The sequence below is a fragment of the Dendropsophus ebraccatus genome, chromosome 1 (genome assembly GCF_027789765.1).
Source record: "Dendropsophus ebraccatus isolate aDenEbr1 chromosome 1, aDenEbr1.pat, whole genome shotgun sequence".
NCBI classification, from domain to species: domain Eukaryota; kingdom Metazoa; phylum Chordata; class Amphibia; order Anura; family Hylidae; genus Dendropsophus; species Dendropsophus ebraccatus.
The window spans coordinates 11,425,774-11,443,923 of record NC_091454.1 but is presented as its reverse complement, the minus strand read 5'-3'; the positions used below and the strand labels follow the sequence as shown (position 1 = coordinate 11,443,923).

General features: G+C 45.2%; 1 protein-coding gene across 8 annotated transcripts in view; it reads left to right on the top strand.

The window, feature by feature from the left end:
* The window catches only part of DGKI (diacylglycerol kinase iota), a 152,509-nt gene that overhangs the window by 55,631 nt on the left and 78,728 nt on the right, over positions 1-18,150 (top strand). For 4 of the 8 annotated variants that reach the window (XM_069966983.1, XM_069967009.1, XM_069966973.1 and 1 more), the window contains exons 2-6: positions 8,023-8,131; positions 9,632-9,727; positions 14,768-14,842; positions 15,003-15,059; positions 17,969-18,067. In XM_069966983.1, the coding sequence (XP_069823084.1) occupies positions 8,023-8,131; positions 9,632-9,727; positions 14,768-14,842; positions 15,003-15,059; positions 17,969-18,067 (436 nt within the window). The remainder of the gene's footprint in view (positions 1-8,022; positions 8,132-9,631; positions 9,728-14,767; positions 14,843-15,002; positions 15,060-17,968; positions 18,068-18,150) is intronic. The other 4 variants (XM_069967037.1, XM_069966999.1, XM_069967016.1 and 1 more) reach the window with 2 other exon arrangements.

The window sequence follows — 18,150 nt, the reverse complement described above, 5'->3', positions numbered from 1 at the left end:
AACTCTGCTTAGGGCCTTATTCCACTGGACGATTATCGTTTGCATAATCGTTAACGATCTCAAACGACCGCTATTGCGAAAGACCTGAAAAAGTTCACTCGTTTCCATGGAACGATAATCGTTACTTATGATCGTATTTGCGATCGTTTTTTGTTTGCTATATCTTCGCTATTGCTTTCGTATCTACTGCGAACGACCGAACGACGTCTTATTCAATGCGAACGATTTGCGAACGAGCAACGATAAAAATAGGTCCAGGTCTTATAAAGCGATCAACGATTTCTCGTTCGGTCGTTAATCGTTAACTGCATTTCAACTGAACGATTAACGATAATCTGAACGATAATTGTCCGCTGGAATAGGGCCCTTACTCTTCTCCCAGAGAGTGAATTGAGCTGCCGGCCCGCGGCTACAGTCATAACAATGTACTCAGGACACCAATCTAGAGATCCCTGCAGGGCACAGAGTTTGCGTTCTCATATTTGTGGATAGGGGACAAGCAAGGAAAGCTCCTTTAATAAAAAATGAATCTATAGAGTCTTGGCCACTAGGTGTCTCATATCTCTGCAGTCTGCTGTCCACTGCTTGTTGTCAGGGGAAATCTGTCTCAAGCAACAGTCGGAGCAGGACAAATTACAGGAAATAGGGGTGGAGCTTAGCATGTGCTTAGTGCAGGAGAGAGAACCTGAGAAAGCCTGGGCTGTCTTGCTCGCTGAAAAGGATCCTCTCTGTTCCTTAGAGCCTACCTATATTTAAAAATCTCCAGTCTTCCGGTACTTATCAGCTGCTGTATGTCCTGGTGTATTCTTTCCAGTCTGACACCGTGCTCTCTGCTGCCACCTCTGTCCATGTCAGGAACTGTCCAGAGCAGCAGCAAATCCCCATAGAAAACCTCTCCTGCTCTGGGCAGTTCCTGACATGGACAGAGGTGGCAGCAGAGAGCACTGTGTCAGACTGGAAAGTCCTTGATGTAGGAGGGTGTGAGAGGGTGCAATAAGATGACATTTCCCTACAGGTCTTGATGAGAATCCCATGTGACTACTGTTTAGGTGTGAGTCATAGAGGGTTCTGCTGCTATCTCCCACTCAGCTGATGATGCCCCTTAAAGGGAATCTCGCAGCAGAATTGAGCTTTCAGCCATATACAGAGGTCGGGAATTAAAGGGAATGTATCGCCTAGCGTTGTTATTACTCATCAGGGACAGGTACTGAAACTTTAATCTGTTTTTATTTCTTGTAATTTTTTTATTTTTGTAGTTTTTATTATATTAATTTTTTTTATTTTATTTATTTTTATGTTGTTTTTTTTTATTTTTTTATTTTCTGTGTACATTCTGATGGGAGCGGAATGATGAAGGCATTAGTATTCGTCGCTAATCTTGACCTGGAAGCATGAAAGATTATCAGACTTGTTGCTGTATGTAGATTATATTCCCATCCAATGAGTACGATCCATCGCTGAGACGGAAGCAGACAGACGTGAATGATGATGACAGAATCCATCAGACACCCGGCATCAGGCAGCAGCTGTGCACAATATCCACTACAGGGGCCCGGCGTCTGACTGCAATAACTAGGCCAAGATAAATGGCCTCATAAATCTCCCTAATGTGATCGCAGAAACGGCAAACCGATTAACTCTTTACACACCGAGGAAGTGGTATTAAAGGGAAAGTTCATAAAAAATTCTTTAAAATCAACCAGAAAATGCCAGAGATCTGTAATTTACTTCTATTAAAAAAAAAAAAAATCTCCAGTCTTCCATTACTTATCAGCTGCTGCGTGTCCTGCAGGAAGGGGTGTATTCTTTCTAGTCTGACACAGTGCTCTCTGCCGCCACCTCTGTCCATGTCAGGAACTGTCCAGAGCAGCAGCAAATCCCCTATTTAAAAATCTCCAGTCTTCCAGTACTTATCAGCTGCTGTATGTCCTGCAGAAAGTGGCGTATTCTTTCCAGTCTGACACAGTGCTCTCTGCTGCCACCTCTGTCTGTCAGGAATTGTCCAAAGCAGGAGAGGTTTTCTATGGGGATTTGCTGCTGCTCTGGACAGTTCCTGACATGGACAGAGGTAGCAGCAGAGAGCACCACTTCCTGCAGGACATACAGCAGCTGATAAGTACTTGAAGACTGGAGATTTTTTTTTTCCTTTTATAGAAGTAAGTTACAAATCTGTCACTTTCTGGCACCAGTTGATTTGGAAGAATTTTTTTTAACCCCTTTAAGAAGCTTGAAATGCATCGGTCATGTGTTCCAGTTGCAGACACGTTGGCCATGGTCTTTAGCTAATATTATACACTGTCTCCCGGCGTTGAATAAAAGATCCTCCCTGATGTCCCATATCCGATGTGACCTCCATTGTTGCTCTCCCGATACACCGATAAATCCATCGCTGGGTTATGTCGCTCGTGTCGTGTTTTGTCGCGTTACTCTCTAAGTAAAGTTTTGTGTATAAGACAGGAAGTCAAAAATCTACAGAAGGCGAATCTGTGAAAAAGATCTGAAAACCAGAGGAAGTAGAGAGAGTCTTCTGCAAAAATTAAGGGGAGAAAGCCTGAGAAAAGTCGGAGGGGTCAGAAGCCTCGGAGAAGCATGTGTGCAGGACGCCGGCCATATTAACCCCCAGGAGGCTCCCCATTCCCATGCACTCTCTATGTGGAAGTACAATCCCCAGCGGACTCTGCATTCCTGACCTACATCCAGCTGCCTGGTTATAGTCCACCCCCCTCCAAAAATACTAATCTAAACCCTGACGTCAGCTCTCGGCTAGAAATTCACAGCTTCTTGGAAAAGTCTTACAGAAGAAAGTTGACATCAGGCTTGTCCAGTTCCGGGATTATAATGGGGGCATCCAGCGACAGCTCCACCAGCATAGCATGGATTCCCCAGGACCCCCCCAGTGTTTAGATCTATACGTGGTGGAGACATCTGAAGAAAAAACTAAAAAAAAAAAATCAGGATCGCTTATACTGGATACGGAAACCCCCCACTTACTGACAGGCTGATGCTGTTACATTCCATTCAAATTTTTAATTTTTTTTTTTTTTTTAATTCCTTTTTTTTTTTTTAAATTATAAATTCTCTTAAGGAGGAAATAAATAGATAACAATTAATTTAAGTTGAATTTTTAGATTTCTATTTTTAGATTTTTTTTAATTTTAAATTTAATTTATTTTTATTAATATATTTTAGCCCAGAATTTATACAATTTAAATTTAGATATAGTTGTATATTTTTTATTTTACATTTTATTAGTATATATATATATATATATATATATATATATATATATATATATATATATATATATATAATCTTTTTTTTTTATTTTTTTATTTGGCATTCTTGTTTAGAATTCTTGTGTTTCATTGGTTGGCTTTGTTATTGGTGTATTTTTTTTTTTTAGCGTGTATATTGGTTGATTTTATGTTTTTGGTGTAATTTTTTTAGCGTGTATATTGGTTGATGTTTTTGGGGTAATTTTTTTAGCGTGTATATTGGTTGATTTTATGTTTTTGGTGTAATTTTTTTGTGTGTATTGGCTGGTTTTATGTTTATATAGGTTTTTGTAGGATTTTGATATTGGCTTTGCAGGTCTTCACCTTGTACTGTGGTGTATTACATTGGGCCCACGTTTGGAGGTGTTGAATGTTTGGAGTAATTGAGTGTTATTACGTTGTATTATATCACTTAACTCTCTTTTGAGTTTCCTTTGGTATTAGCAGGTCAGTCTATAGGTCGTGTCCTGCCTGGGGGAGGAGGGTTGCAGAATCCTAGAGATGTTCTTCTCACCCCGTGATGATGATGATGTAGTAAACTCGCCCACAAACCACAGCATTGCGACACATCACAAACTCTACTCTGCTACGTCAAGACTGTGACCAGTATAGGGTTATCTCTGGCCTCTGTATAAACATCTATATCTTCGTTTTTCTATCTCTTCATTGGGTCTTCTTCTTGTGCAGTACATCTGCGACTTGGCAGAGACTCTCCGCAGTGTTTTTCTATAGAGTCACTGGGAATAAGTCTGGAAAATTCCCTGCCCCCTTGATCACTAGCTTATGTCACTTGTTTCCAGTGTTGAGACTTTTCCGGAAAATTTAGCATCTTGACTTGGATAGCTGCACCTGCACTAGATGCCAGCTGTAGGTTCAGGGACCCTACAAGGGTGACAAGACTTCTAATAGAGTAGTTGTTGAATATGGTTTACGGCTTCTTTGCGTGAAGGTATCAGACCCACTGTTAGTTCTCGCTCTACTGTCCCTTCGTAGCCCTTAAGACAGATTTACACCAGCTGGGTCTAATCTTGGAACAACCTGTGTAATTCTTAGCATTGCAATCCTATGAGAGTCAAAGGTGGTGGTGGTGGTGGGGGGGTCTGGTATTATAGCTTCCAATGTAAACACAGGTCAGGTGAGGATTTTCATGTATTGCTTCAGTGCGGAAAGTGTAACTCTCAGCAATTGCATTTTTCATTTGCAACAGCTTCGCCCCCACCCTCCCTCCACCACCTTCGGTCTCTGACAGTGCGAGGACTGTTTAATCCTTGTTTTTATACTCTTGATACTTGGTTTATTTCTACGGAGCTGCTTAGCTCTTGAGAGAAGGTTCTGTGCAACCTGCGTGAAAGAGAGATTGTAAAGAAAAACTAGAGCAAAGGTTAAGGACATAGACTCGAGACACTAGAAGGGTGTAAAAAGTCCACAGGGACCTTGAAATACCCAACTTTAAGAGTCCTTGATTGTCATAGGAGAACACCATTTTATGAAAGTTCTTTGAGCGTTCCAGAAGAAGCCCAGGACATATCGTGGGCCTAAACTTCTAGACACCATGGAGAGTTTTTTCCATCGCCATTTTAGCAAGTCCCGTCCAAAGGAGACCGATAGGAGAATGAGTCTGGCGGCTTCAAAAGTCCGTCGTAAGTCAGGAGCTGGTGGACCATCTCTAGAACTCTTGGCGCATCGAAGGGTTTCTGTGCAAGTAGGCAAGAAAAACAGTCGAAGGAAATCCAGCACAGCGCCTGTAAGGGTCAACCCACGTTTTGCCGTAAAGAGTGTCCAAAAACATACTTTAAAGTCTTTGAATATTCGGAACGTGGAGGACCTGCTCTGGGATATTTGGATGGACTGTAAGTTACTTGACCAGACGAATCAACAACACAGTGATCTGGAGGGAGAGGAAGACCTCCTTACATCTAGTAGCAACAGCTCTGAAGGCGAAGCTGGTGTCTGTGGATCCTCAAGGTGTGTAGGTGTTTCTAAGTAGGTGGATACTGTCATCTCTTAGATAAAGATTAATTAGTTTTTTTTTTAGTATTTTGATGATTATTGGGTAGTTGTGTTTGACTTTTGTCTGTTTTAGTTTTACTTTTTGACTGTACGGCCAGATAACATCCGGTCACCATAAGAGACCCTAAAATGCTCAAGAGACTAGATGCTAAAATAGATCTTCTCATATGTCTTGCTTCTTTGTGAGCTCACTCAGCAGAATAGAATAGGGGCACATCATTTGTTTGGGGGTGGCGCTAATTTTTTTTCTGGCCCGGGGGTGCAGTTTATACATAACCTCAGCCATGATTGGGAGACTTATGTACATATTGATATAATAGGTTGTGGTTGATGGTCCACCACCATCACCAATGAAAAAAAAAAGCCAAAAATCTAAATTGACACTTGCTTTGCATCTACAGTTCCACCAAAGTTCTATAACAGACTATGGACAAACCCAACCCTGGAGTTATAGTCTCGTCTACATCTGCCCTACCCCTTGCCAAGATATGTTTGTTAGATTAGGGGAACACGTAGAAGCCAGTATGATACTTATGGTTAAAATGTTATAACCAAACATGATCTTGTGCAATCGCTTAGCTCTTCTATGGTGTTACTATTCGTGTTTACCGACAGATCCATATCTGAGGCCACATTGTTCTGGTTTGCGGGTTGTCGCTGATACTTTATAACACGGGACCTAGATTTGCATCTGTAAAGCGAATTCTACGTTGGTCAGCAGACTAACACGATAAGTGTGTGCACATAGGACATACAGCGATACGGTCACTAACCTTCTGCCTACTCGGCCTGATTGCCGATAAGCAATTTCCTCCTTAGAGCTATTACTATGTTCTGTTTACTGATATTCTGATGGGCCAACCATTTCTTATATGTGGCCCCATGACCATTATCACAGGCATAAGTATGGATGATGGGGCATCTACCCCCACCACCTTGGGCTCCTCTAAGTTCTCCACCCTTAGTTCCTTCCGGCTCTTACTCCACTGTAGCCAAATCTGTATTAAGGGAGTTGGTTACCAATCCATTTCATTTTGCAAAATTTGGTCCGACGTCAAAGTCCTCAAAAAAGTCACACTAAGGTCTCCTAGAGCCATATCCAATTGAACTCCATCCAGTCCTAGGAGTTCTCGGCGTTTCATACGTGTTGTGATAATCGTAGAGTCACATCAGGTTCTTGGATGTTTTTTTTGTTTTGTTTTTTAGATTTCGACAATATTCTGATGATTCTTTCTATTTGATACTTTTAAGTTTTTTTTGTTTTTTTTTTACGAGCGCTTTTTGCAGTGTAATTGGAGTGGCGTCATGTCCTCACGTCATGTCCTCGTCCCCCTCTCTGGAAGACACCTCCAATGATTTATCTACAATTTTAATTCTTGGAAAGAAATGTTTTTATGTTTTCTGACTCAGTAGTCGACGCCATTTCTCGTATTTTAATATTTCTGAGCTTTTTCGTTATTTTTTTCTTTTTTACCTCCGTGTGTTTTTATCCCCACGAACATTCTCGGTTGGATGGGTCCATCTGTCTGCTCTCTCTTGACAGAGATCCCACTGGAGAAAACCTGGATACTGCGATGACTCATGGAGGTTAATACCAGTTCAGCTGATAGAGGCGACGCTCAATGTTCCTTTGTTTTGGAACGAGTTCTAAGCAAACGTGTAAGGTTTATTACGATGTGTAGAATTATTCTTACACGTCATCGATTCCTGGCGTCCACAACTATAGCGTTTTACCAGAATGCCCTGTCTTCTTTGGTCTGGAAGCTGCACAGTGGTGTCTACTTAAAGGAGAAGTCCAGGGTCGGAGACTTTTTTTCAAAAAGCTAGGGAGGAAGTGGCGGAACACCGCTGACTGGCTGAGCGGGGCTGACACATGTCTCCGCCCAGACAAGGAAGCGGCTGGGGGACTGGCAACTGGAGTGGGGGATAGCGGACCCCTGAGCTGGAGCCGAGGAGATAGGCGCATGTTGTTATATTCAGCCACCTCCTCCCCGACTTTTGAAAAAAATGTCTGACTCCGGACTTCCCCTTTAAAAGGCAGGTCCCATGAAAGTAAAAAAAAAATGCAGGCTGGGGGGTGTGGGAACAAAATAAACAAAGTATTCTTACCAGTCTCTGTGCCTCTGTAGTGCCGCTGCTGGGCCTGGCTTACAGCCGCCGCCTGTCATTTTCGTCTGGAATCCGGGTACGTCATGTGGGGTAGGTCATGTACCCGGCTCCTCCAGCTGCAACGTCACGGCCTACTCATTCTTGTCTGCTCAGCCAATCAGTGACTGGGGAGTTGTTCCGCCCCAGTCACTGATTGGCTGAGCGGGTAATTGACATTGTAGCTGAAGAGGAGCTGAGAGTTGAACTCGGAAGTGGTGATAGCTTTAGCTTTGGCTGTCCAGGCATGATGGGAGTTGTAGTTTTGCAACAGCTGGAGAACCATGGTTCCCTTTTCCTGCTTTAAAGGAGAAGCTACTCTTTTTAATGGCTTTCTGTTATAGCAATAGTGGCCACCGCAGGGCAAGTGTGGTATTACATGTCCCCTATTCTGATAGCTGTCTGTGTAATACTGGTCACCCTGAGTCCTCCATAGAAGGAGACACTCTTTTTGATCGCTTTCTATTATGATGAGTGGATGTATAGTGTATAATGCTCTAATTTTTTTTTATTTTTATTATTTTTTTGCTAGAAATTGCCCCCCACCTCCTCTGTTACTAATAAAGTTTTTTCTTTTCTTATTTTTTTTCAGGAAAGCAATTTCCCGATCTGGACTTCAGCACCTGGCTCCTGTGCACTGCCCCACCCTGACCATCTCCAATGGACCCCTGAAAGAGCCACGCACCACCCTGGACTGGACTGTACGGGTCTCTCACTTTACTGTGTTTCGGAAAGGGGGGGGGCGGATCTAGGATGAATTTATTTTTGGCATTGGGTTAGAAGTGGCTGGGAAGGACAAGAAGATGATGGCTGGTTTCTTACACTAAGGGTCCTATTACATGGGCCCGATATTAACTGTAACTGTTACTGGGCCTATTACACGGCCCTATAATCGTTTAACAAGGGCTGCACGGACATCGTTACCGATGTCCTTGCAGCCCTTGCTTAAACTCTATTGGGGAGATTCATCAAACATGGAGTAAAGTGAAACTGGCTCAGTTGCCCCTAGCAACCAATCAGATTCCACCTTTCATTTTCCAAAGAGTCTGTTAGGAATGAAAGGTGGAATCTGATTGGTTGCTAGGGGCAACTGAGCCAGTTTCACTTTACACCATGTTTGATAAATCTCCCCCTATACATCCATGCTCCTCTTGCGGTCTTCTTCTCCCCTTCAGAGCGGCCTATCTCAGCTGACAGGCCGTTCAGCCAATCACTGGCCGCGCCGTTCCCGGCCTGTCAGCTCAGACTGGCCGCTCTGAAGCTGGAGCATGCGGGACCTGGGGAGAAGCAGAGTGCAGGAGGAACCCTGCAGCATGGATAGGTAATCTATACACTTTGGAAATTGTCAGCCGATGGACGGGCATCGCTATAACACGTAGCAATGCGCGGTCGGCGCACGACAATTATAGGTCCAAACCTATATGAACGATCTCGGCTGATCGTTGTGTTTCTTACACAGAGCGATAATCGGCCGGATAGGACTGATTAGGCCGATTATCAAACCATGAAATAGGGCCCTAAGGGTCCTATCACACGGGACGATTATCGTGCGAAAAATCGTTATATCGTTCGAACTTAAACGATAATCGTTCTGTGTAATTGCAGGAAACGATCAAAAAATTGTTCGTATGTCGTTGATCGTTGATTTAGATCTGAACCTGAAATTATCGCTGATCATTCGCTGTAATTCCACATTCGTTCGCTATAGTTTCGCATTTGTTCACTAATCGTTCAGTGTAATTGCACATTGTCCATTGTTTTGCTGAGATCAGATGGAATAAACGATCATAGTAATGATCGCAATAACGATTGTAGTAACGATCGTAACTAAAGACCATCTTTCTGTGTAATATGGTGAACGATTTCAGGTTACCGATAAACAATCTCGTTTGCGATTATTTATCGTTAGTCGTCAATCGTTAAAAAATCGCTCCGCGTAATAGGACCATAACGGAGCCAGACCCCTCTATGGGACGACTCTAGTATTGCAGTTTGCGTGAGTCTATTGAATGGATGGATGGGGGGGGGGGGGAAACATGGGCGCTTAAAAACATGGCGATATTGCAGATCAGTTCCATTAAAGTGAAAGAAGCAGAGTTGTAATACCATACAGAACCTGAGGGCAGGGGTGGCGCTGTATTTTTATTTTTTTGGAAAGAAAGTAGCCATGTATTTCCAATATCTTGTTATTTACCCTGCAGGAGAATGCGGTGAATGGGGAGCACCTATGGCAGGAGACCAATGTATCGGGAGACCTGTGTTACCTGGGGGAAGAGAACTGCCAAGTCAAGTTTTCTGTGAGTACAACTCATCGTGCACATGATCTGTGTTATCATGGATGTTATCACATCACTTTTTTTAAAGGGGCGGTGCAGGATTAGTCAAAGGGTCTCATCCAGAATGATTTGCTTGAATGTGTATGTGCAATACCACACACAGCCAAAGGTCAAAAGTGGCGCTGTTTTTGGAAAGAATAAGACAAAAATTGTATATTTGATAGTTGGACTTAATAGTAGAAAATTGGGTCCTTCAATTGTGGAGACCAGGTGTATGATGTCACATGGACTAAATGCTACAGAGCCTGAGACAAGAACACACACCAGTTTTTACCCCATATACAGTGCAGGAGCCCAGCCCCCTCCATATACAGTACAGGAGCCGAGCCCGCTCCATATACAGTGCAGGAGCCGAGCCCGCTCCATATACAGTGCAGGAGCCCGGACCGCTCCATATACAGTGCAGGAGCCCGGACCGCTCCATATACAGTGCAGGAGCCGAGCCCGCCTCATATACAGTACAGGAGCCGAGCCCGCTCCATATATACAGTGCAGGAGCCGGGCCCGCTCCATATACAGTGCAGGAGCCGAGCCCGCTCCATATACAGTGCAGGAGCCCGGACCGCTCCATATACAGTGCAGGAGCCGAGCCCGCTCCATATACAGTGCAGGAGCCCGGACCGCTCCATATACAGTGCAGGAGCCGAGCCCGCTCCATATACAGTACAGGAGCCGAGCCCGCTCCATATACAGTGCAGGAGCCGAGCCCGCTCCATATACAGTGCAGGAGCCGAGCCCGCTCCATATACAGTGCAGGAGCCCAGCCCGCTCCATATACAGTGCAGGAGCCGAGCCCGCTCCATATACAGTGCAGGAGCCGAGCCCGCTCCATATACAGTGCAGGAGCCGAGCCCGCTCCATATACAGTGCAGGAGCCGAGCCCGCTCCATATACAGTGCAGGAGCCCAGCCCGCTCCATATACAGTGCAGGAGCCCAGCCCGCTCCATATACAGTGCAGGAGCCGAGCCCGCTCCATATACAGTGCAGGAGCCGAGCCCGCTCCATATACAGTGCAGGAGCCGAGCCCGCTCCATATACAGTGCAGGAGCCGAGCCCGCTCCATATACAGTGCAGGAGCCGAGCCCGCTCCATATACAGTGCAGGAGCCGAGCCCGCTCCATATACAGTGCAGGAGCCCGGACCGCTCCATATACAGTGCAGGGGCCCAGCCCGCTCCATATACAGTGCAGGGGCCCAGCCCCCTCCATATACAGTGCAGGAGCCGAGCCCGCTCCATATACAGTGCAGGAGCCCGGACCGCTCCATATACAGTGCAGGAGCCGAGCTCGCTCCATATACAGTGCAGGAGCCGAGCCCCCTCCATATACAGTGTAGGAGCCGAGCCCGCTCCATATACAGTGCAGGAGCCGAGCCCCCTCCATATACAGTGTAGGAGCCGAGCCCGCTCCATATACAGTGCAGGAGCCAAGCCCGCTCCATATACAGTGCAGGAGCCGGGCCCGCTCCATATACAGTACAGGAGCCGAGCCCGCTCCATATACAGTGCAGGAGCCGAGCCCGCTCCATATAAAGTACAGGAGCCGAGCCCGCTCCATATACAGTGCAGGAGCCGAGCCCGCTCCATATACAGTGCAGGAGCCCAGCCCCCTCTATATACAGTGCAGGGGCCCAGCCCCCTCCATATACAGTGCAGGAGCCCAGCCCGCTCCATATACAGTGCAGGAGCCCAGCCCGCTCCATATACAGTGCAGGAGCCCAGCCCGCTCCATATACAGTGCAGGAGCCCAGCCCCCTCTATATACAGTGCAGGGGCCCAGCCCCCTCCATATACAGTGCAGGAGCCCAGCCCGCTCCATATACAGTGCAGGAGCCCAGCCCGCTCCATATACAGTGCAGGAGCCCAGCCCGCTCCATATACAGTGCAGGAGCCCAGCCTGCTCCATATACAGTGCAGGAGCCGAGCCCGCTCCATATACAGTGCAGGAGCCGAGCCCGCTCCATATACAGTGCAGGAGCCGAGCCCGCTCCATATACAGTGCAGGAGCCGAGCCCCCTCTATATACAGTGCAGGGGCCCAGCCCCCTCCATATAAGGTGCAGAAGCCTAGCCCGCTCCATATACAGTGCAGGAGCCGAGCCCGCCTCATATACAGTGCAGGAGCCGAGCCTGCTCCATATACAGTGCAGGAGCCGAGCCCGCTCCATATACAGTGCAGGAGCCGAGCCCGCTCCATATACAGTGCAGGAGCCGAGCCCGCTCCATATACAGTACAGGAGCCGAGCCCCCTCTATATACAGTGCAGGAGCCCAGCCCCCTCTATATACAGTGCAGGGGCCCAGCCCCCTCCATATAAGGTGCAGAAGCCTAGCCCGCTCCATATACAGTGCAGGAGCCCAGCCCCCTCTATATACAGTGCAGGAGCCCAGCCCCCTCTATATACAGTGCAGTGGCCCAGCCCCCTCCATATACAGTGCAGAAGCCCAGCCCCCTCCATATACAGTGCAGAAGCCCAGCCCGCTCCATATATAGTGCAGGAGCCCAGCCCGCTCCATATACAGTGCAGGAGCCCAGCCCGCTCCATATACAGTGCAGGAGCCCAGCCTGCTCCATGTACAGTGCAGGAGCCCAGCCCGCTCCATATACAGTGCAGGAGCCCAGCCTGCTCCATATACAGTGCAGGAGCCCAGCCTGCTCCATATACAGTGCAGGAGCCGAGCCCGCTCCATATACAGTACAGGAGCCGAGCCCCCTCTATATACAGTGCAGGGGCCCAGCCCCCTCCATATAAGGTGCAGAAGCCTAGCCCGCTCCATATACAGTGCAGGAGCCCAGCCCCCTCTATATACAGTGCAGGAGCCCAGCCCCCTCTATATACAGTGCAGGGGCCCAGCCCCCTCCATATACAGTGCAGAAGCCCAGCCCGCTCCATATACAGTGCAGGAGCCCGCTCTAGAATTGCTCTTTTGGTTGCTTCACTAAGCAAAAAATAAAAAATCCCCCTCCTTTATTACACAGACAACCTATAGATTTGAATGAACGCTGGTGTAATGTGTAATTTCCCCTGAGGTGGCGCTGTAGAGATATTGAATACTTACTACTAGAGTTTTAATTAGACCCCAGCAGAGAAGATCCTTTGTGATGAGTTTATTGTTAAAGGTCCCTTCTAACAAGCAGGGATTGGCCAAAGCAGAGGACCCCTTTTAAGGGCTTAAAGGGCCAGGCACCTCCTTTTAGTCAGGGAACTATACCATAAAGTGTCAAAAGTATTTAGAAGCAGACAAACTTCTCACTTCACAGCGCCGCAATAAAAATTTAGAGAAATCACGACTTTTCCTTCTCGAATTTCATAAATTTTAAGCAGACGGGTCGAGCCGTCTCCCGATCCTACTGGGATCTGTATTTGCACAATATTGACTAATTAGACTCAATATGTATCTTGTGGAGTGGCCCCGGGGCCAGTCACCTCAGCCTCACCCGGCCTCTGTTTACCGCCACAGAGCCCCCCCCCCCCCCCCTTGAAGTTAGTAATCCGCCATCTCTGCTCATCCCCTGCAGTAACTGTACGGAGTGATTAGCCCCCAATACTCAACTGCAGATTTTTAGGCTGTTGCCATGGCAATGTGGGTTGCCATGGAGAAGAATTAGTGTGTATGAGTTCGGTCCGCTCCCGTAGGGATGGGCTGCCATGTTGTGTTATGTGTCTGTGGACAGCGCTGATGAGGCGGGGGGGGGGGGGGGGGATTTGGGGAGATCTTAGCCGTTCTTTTCCATCATTGCCCCCAGGGACTCGTCCAGAGTTACAAGTGACAGGAGACAAAAAAATTTTTATTTATTTTTATTTTTTACTTTTTTGTGGTGCTGTCACCATTCCACACAGTTCAGCATGCCCCTGTCTGTACATGATGAGGCAGTAAGGTCCGACACTTGTACAGGGGGGGGGGCGCTGTATGAAGCCGTCAGAGAAAGAGACTATAGTCAGCCATGTGATAAGCACTATGGGGGGAACTCATAAGTCATCCTGCAAATTCTGTGCAGTAATTTGGGATTTTCTTTGCCTGTTGGGCACCTCTTGAAATCTGGGCGTTATTATCTGGGCACTGCATGGAACCTATGACATCTAGACATTATTTATCTGGGGGCTGCATGGCATTCTATGACATCCGGGGGTTATTAATCTGGGCACTGCATGGCACCCTATGACATCTGGGCATTATTTATCTGGGCACTGCATGGCACTATGAAATCTGAAATTTTTATTATCTGGGCACTGTATAAAATCTGGGCACTATTTATCTGGGCACTGTATGGTACACTGTATGTATTCTGGGTGCTATTTATCTGGGCTCTGTATGTAATCTGGGCACTGTATGTAATCTGCGCACTATTTATCTGGGCACTGTATGTAATCTGGGCACTATTTATCTGGGCACTGTATGTAATCTGGGCACTATTTATCTGGGCACTGTATGTAATCTGGGCACTATTTATCTGGGCACTGTATGTAATCTGGGCACTATTTATCTGGGCACTGTATGTAATCTAGGCACTATTTATCTGGGCACTGTATGTAATCTGGGCACTATTTATCTGGGCACTGTATGTAATCTGGGCACTATTTATCTGGGCACTGTATAGAATCTGGGTGCTATTTATCTGGGCTCTGTATGTAATCTGGGCACTATTTATCTGGGCACTGTATGTAATCTGGGCACTATTTATCTGGGCACTGTATAGAATCTGGGTGCTATTTATCTGGATACTGTATCTTTTCATCCTGAAATAGGACATATTTTGTGTGTAATCTGGTGCATTAGTAGACACAGATGAGGAGTTCTTGTACTTCAGACCGTGTGAGTTACTTCTCTATCACGCTGAGTGTTACTCATTGGGCAGAACGACTCCTCCGATCAGGACATCAGTGACAGCGGGTTGTTCATTACTGGCTATAAATATACTGTCCTAGTTTATACGGCCACCCACACTCACCGGGCACAATGCACGGCCACTTGCTCTCTGACTAACATTTCTTCTTTCATTAGAAATCAGCTGTACGGAGAAAGTGCGCAGCGTGTAAAATTGTGGTTCACGTGGCTTGTATGGATCAACTAGAGAAGGTAGGTTGGCGCCATCTGCTGGACAACACCTATATCGTAGCTACAGGGAATCCGTTGTAAACTGATAAACCAGTTTTTTTATCCTATTAAATTTCTTGAGCTATTTGTAAGTTGTTATCGTTCTATAACCTAACTGCCCTCTCTTCTACGGCAACTTTAGATTAATTTTAGGTGCAAACCAACATTTCGTGATGTCACCTCCCGAGCTCCAAGAGAGGTAAGTCCAGGCTAAGGTGAGGAAACTTCCAGAAACTTGCCCTAGGCTTTCAGACACCCTTTAACAAATACGACACTATATACTCTATAAAGTATGCTATATACACTGTATTGTTACTGTATGCAATAGATACAGTCACTGAACCACCACATCATTTGCAAATTTAAAAGCTATAATTTATTTTATTATTATTATTATTATTATTATTATTGTTTATTATTATTATTATTATTATTTATATGTAATTTTTATATTTGTTATCTATTTTTTGCGTGGAGACAAGTGATTCGAATTTTCCCAAACTTTGGTTGAAACGCTCAGTAGGGTGGCTCCCATTGTAGTAATCAGGAAAGTTAGGGGTAAGGTTGGGGATAGAGACTGTAGCACAACTAACCCTAATTCTTACCCTACCAACCCTGAATCTAAGTAAGGGTTACATCCATAAATGCGTATCCATAACAAGTTGTGTTAAGGTTAGTGGTAGTAGTCTAACCCAAGTTTCACTACTTACCGTAACTCCCTAGTAACTCTACCAATCCTAAACCTTACCCTACCAATCCTAAACCTTACCCTACCAATCCTAACCCTTTCTCTACCAATCCTAACCCTTTCTCTACCAATCCTTACCCTTACCCTATCAACCCTAAACCTCACCCTACCAACCCTAAACCTTACCCTACCAACCCTAACCTTACTGTACCAACCCTAACCTTACCCTACCAATCCTAAACCTTACCCTACCAATCCTAAACCTTACCCTACCAATCCTAAACCTTACCCTACCAATCCTAAACCTTACTCTACCAACCCTAACCTTACCCTACCAATCCTAAACCTTACTCTACCAACCCTAACCATACCCTACCAATCCTAAACCTTACTCAATCAATCCTAATCCTTACCCTACCAATACTAACGCTTACCCTACCAATCCTAAATCTTACTCTACATATCCTAACCCTTACTCTACCAATATTAACCCTACCCTACCAACCCTAACCTTACCCTACCAATCCTAAACCTTAACCTACTAATACCAACCTTACCCTACCAGTCTTAACCCTTACCCTACCAGTCTTAACCCTTAACCTACGAATGTTAACCCCTACCCGACCAATACTAACCCTTACCCTACTTAGCCTAAATCTAAGATAGGGTTTTTACCAGTAGGTTTCAGGACCCCAAATCGTAATCCTGATCCTAGTAATCCTAAACCTGAGTCTTACCAAATTAACCCTTACTCTAACCCTACAAACTCAAACTCTGCTAACCCTAAATCCAAGTTTGGCTCAGAGCCATAAACAAGCATCCATAACTAAGTTAGTGTTAGATTTAGTAGGGGTATGGACTCTTAACCTAACCCTGATACTACTAACTCACTAACTTTACTAACGCTGTCCTTTAGTAACTCTGTCCCCTTAAACCCTAACACCGACTGTAACCTCATTTACCCTAATCCGTTCTCTATATACCCAAAAGCTAAGTTCGGGTTAGATCCATAAATGAGTTTCCATAATGATTCAAGTTATGGTTAGGAGTTAGTAAAGAAGGGGTTCTAACCCTAACCCTGTGCCTACTATCCCTATCTCCTTCTCTAGTAACCCTTACCCTATTATTCCTTACCCTTACCTTACTAACCCTAAACCTTAACCTATCATTCCTTACCCTTACCCTATCATTCCTTACCCTTACCCTATTATACCTTACCCTTACCCTACTAACCCTAAACCTAAGATAGGATTTGAGTCAGTAGGGTTAGAGACTCTTAATCTAATGCTGATCCTACTATGCCTTACTCTAACCCTACTATCCCTACTAACCCTAACTCTTTCCCTAGTAATTGGATTTGAGTCTGTTAGGGACTCTAAATCTAATCCTGATCCTAAATCTGCTCCAACCCTAGTAACCCTAACTCTAGTAATCCTAATCTTTAACCTTGTTACCCCTAAATCTAAGTTTGGCTTAGATCCATAAACAGTATATATAACGAGTCATGTTAGGATTAGAATTAGTTAGATGTTGGGTCTCTAAACCTAACCCTGATCCTACTAACCCCAACCTTACCCTAATAACTCTGTCCTTAGTAATCCTAGGCCTAACTCTAACCCTGTTTCTAACCCTAATCCTTCCCCTATTGACCCTAAATCTCACTTTGGGTGAGGTCCATATACCAGTTTCCATAACAAGTCAAATTAGGGTTAGACTAAGTAGAAGGGGGGACCTAATCCTGATCCTACTAACCCTAACCCTAGTAACCCGTATTCTGACCCCAACTCTACTAAGTCTAACCCGAGTTAAGCAGTCTTGGAGCTAGGGAGTTTGGATACAGTTGGATACAATTCTTGGAGACCTCATATCGGCCTACACATCATTTCGAGGCACTTTTAAATCCAAATTGAATCTGATGGCTGATTCTATTCAATTGGAAAAGAAGACGTCACTTTTCTGTTGTTTTATATGGTCGATATGTAGTTTGAGCATTTTTTGTTTTCTCTTTGCTTTTTGTTTTATTTTACACATTGTTTATTTTAACGTTACATTTTTTTTTTTTTTTTACTGGCAATTATCTCTTAAAGGGATACTCCACATAAAGTTTTATATGTTGCTGCCCGTGATGAGACTTACAATTCCTTCCATACTTGTTATTATCTATTAAGTCTCCTTCCCCCAGTTCTCATCTGCTGCTTTCTGCTGAAGATAGAAAAAATTGTTTGTGAGATTTTCTCTCCGGCTCCCCCTAAATAGGCCTAAATAGAAGAGATGTGTATTGGTCACCTGTATTATAGTGGTCACTATATCCTCTATTTTGGGTGGAGTTGCTCCTTAAGCCCCTGTCTCCACCTGTGTGTTGCTGTCGGTGCCCGCCCTGGATATCCAGCCTGACCCACGCTCTAATGGTTTTTCCTCAGGTCAGACATTTTTCTTGTTGTTCTAACCAGCAGAATTTGGTGAGGCATCACTGGGTACATCGACGACGGCAAGAGGGGAAATGCAAGCACTGCGGGAAGGTAAGAGGACGGCCGATCACCGTATTATCATGATAAAGGACCCTCGTCCTGTTCACTGTTATTACCATGATATAAGCCGCTCC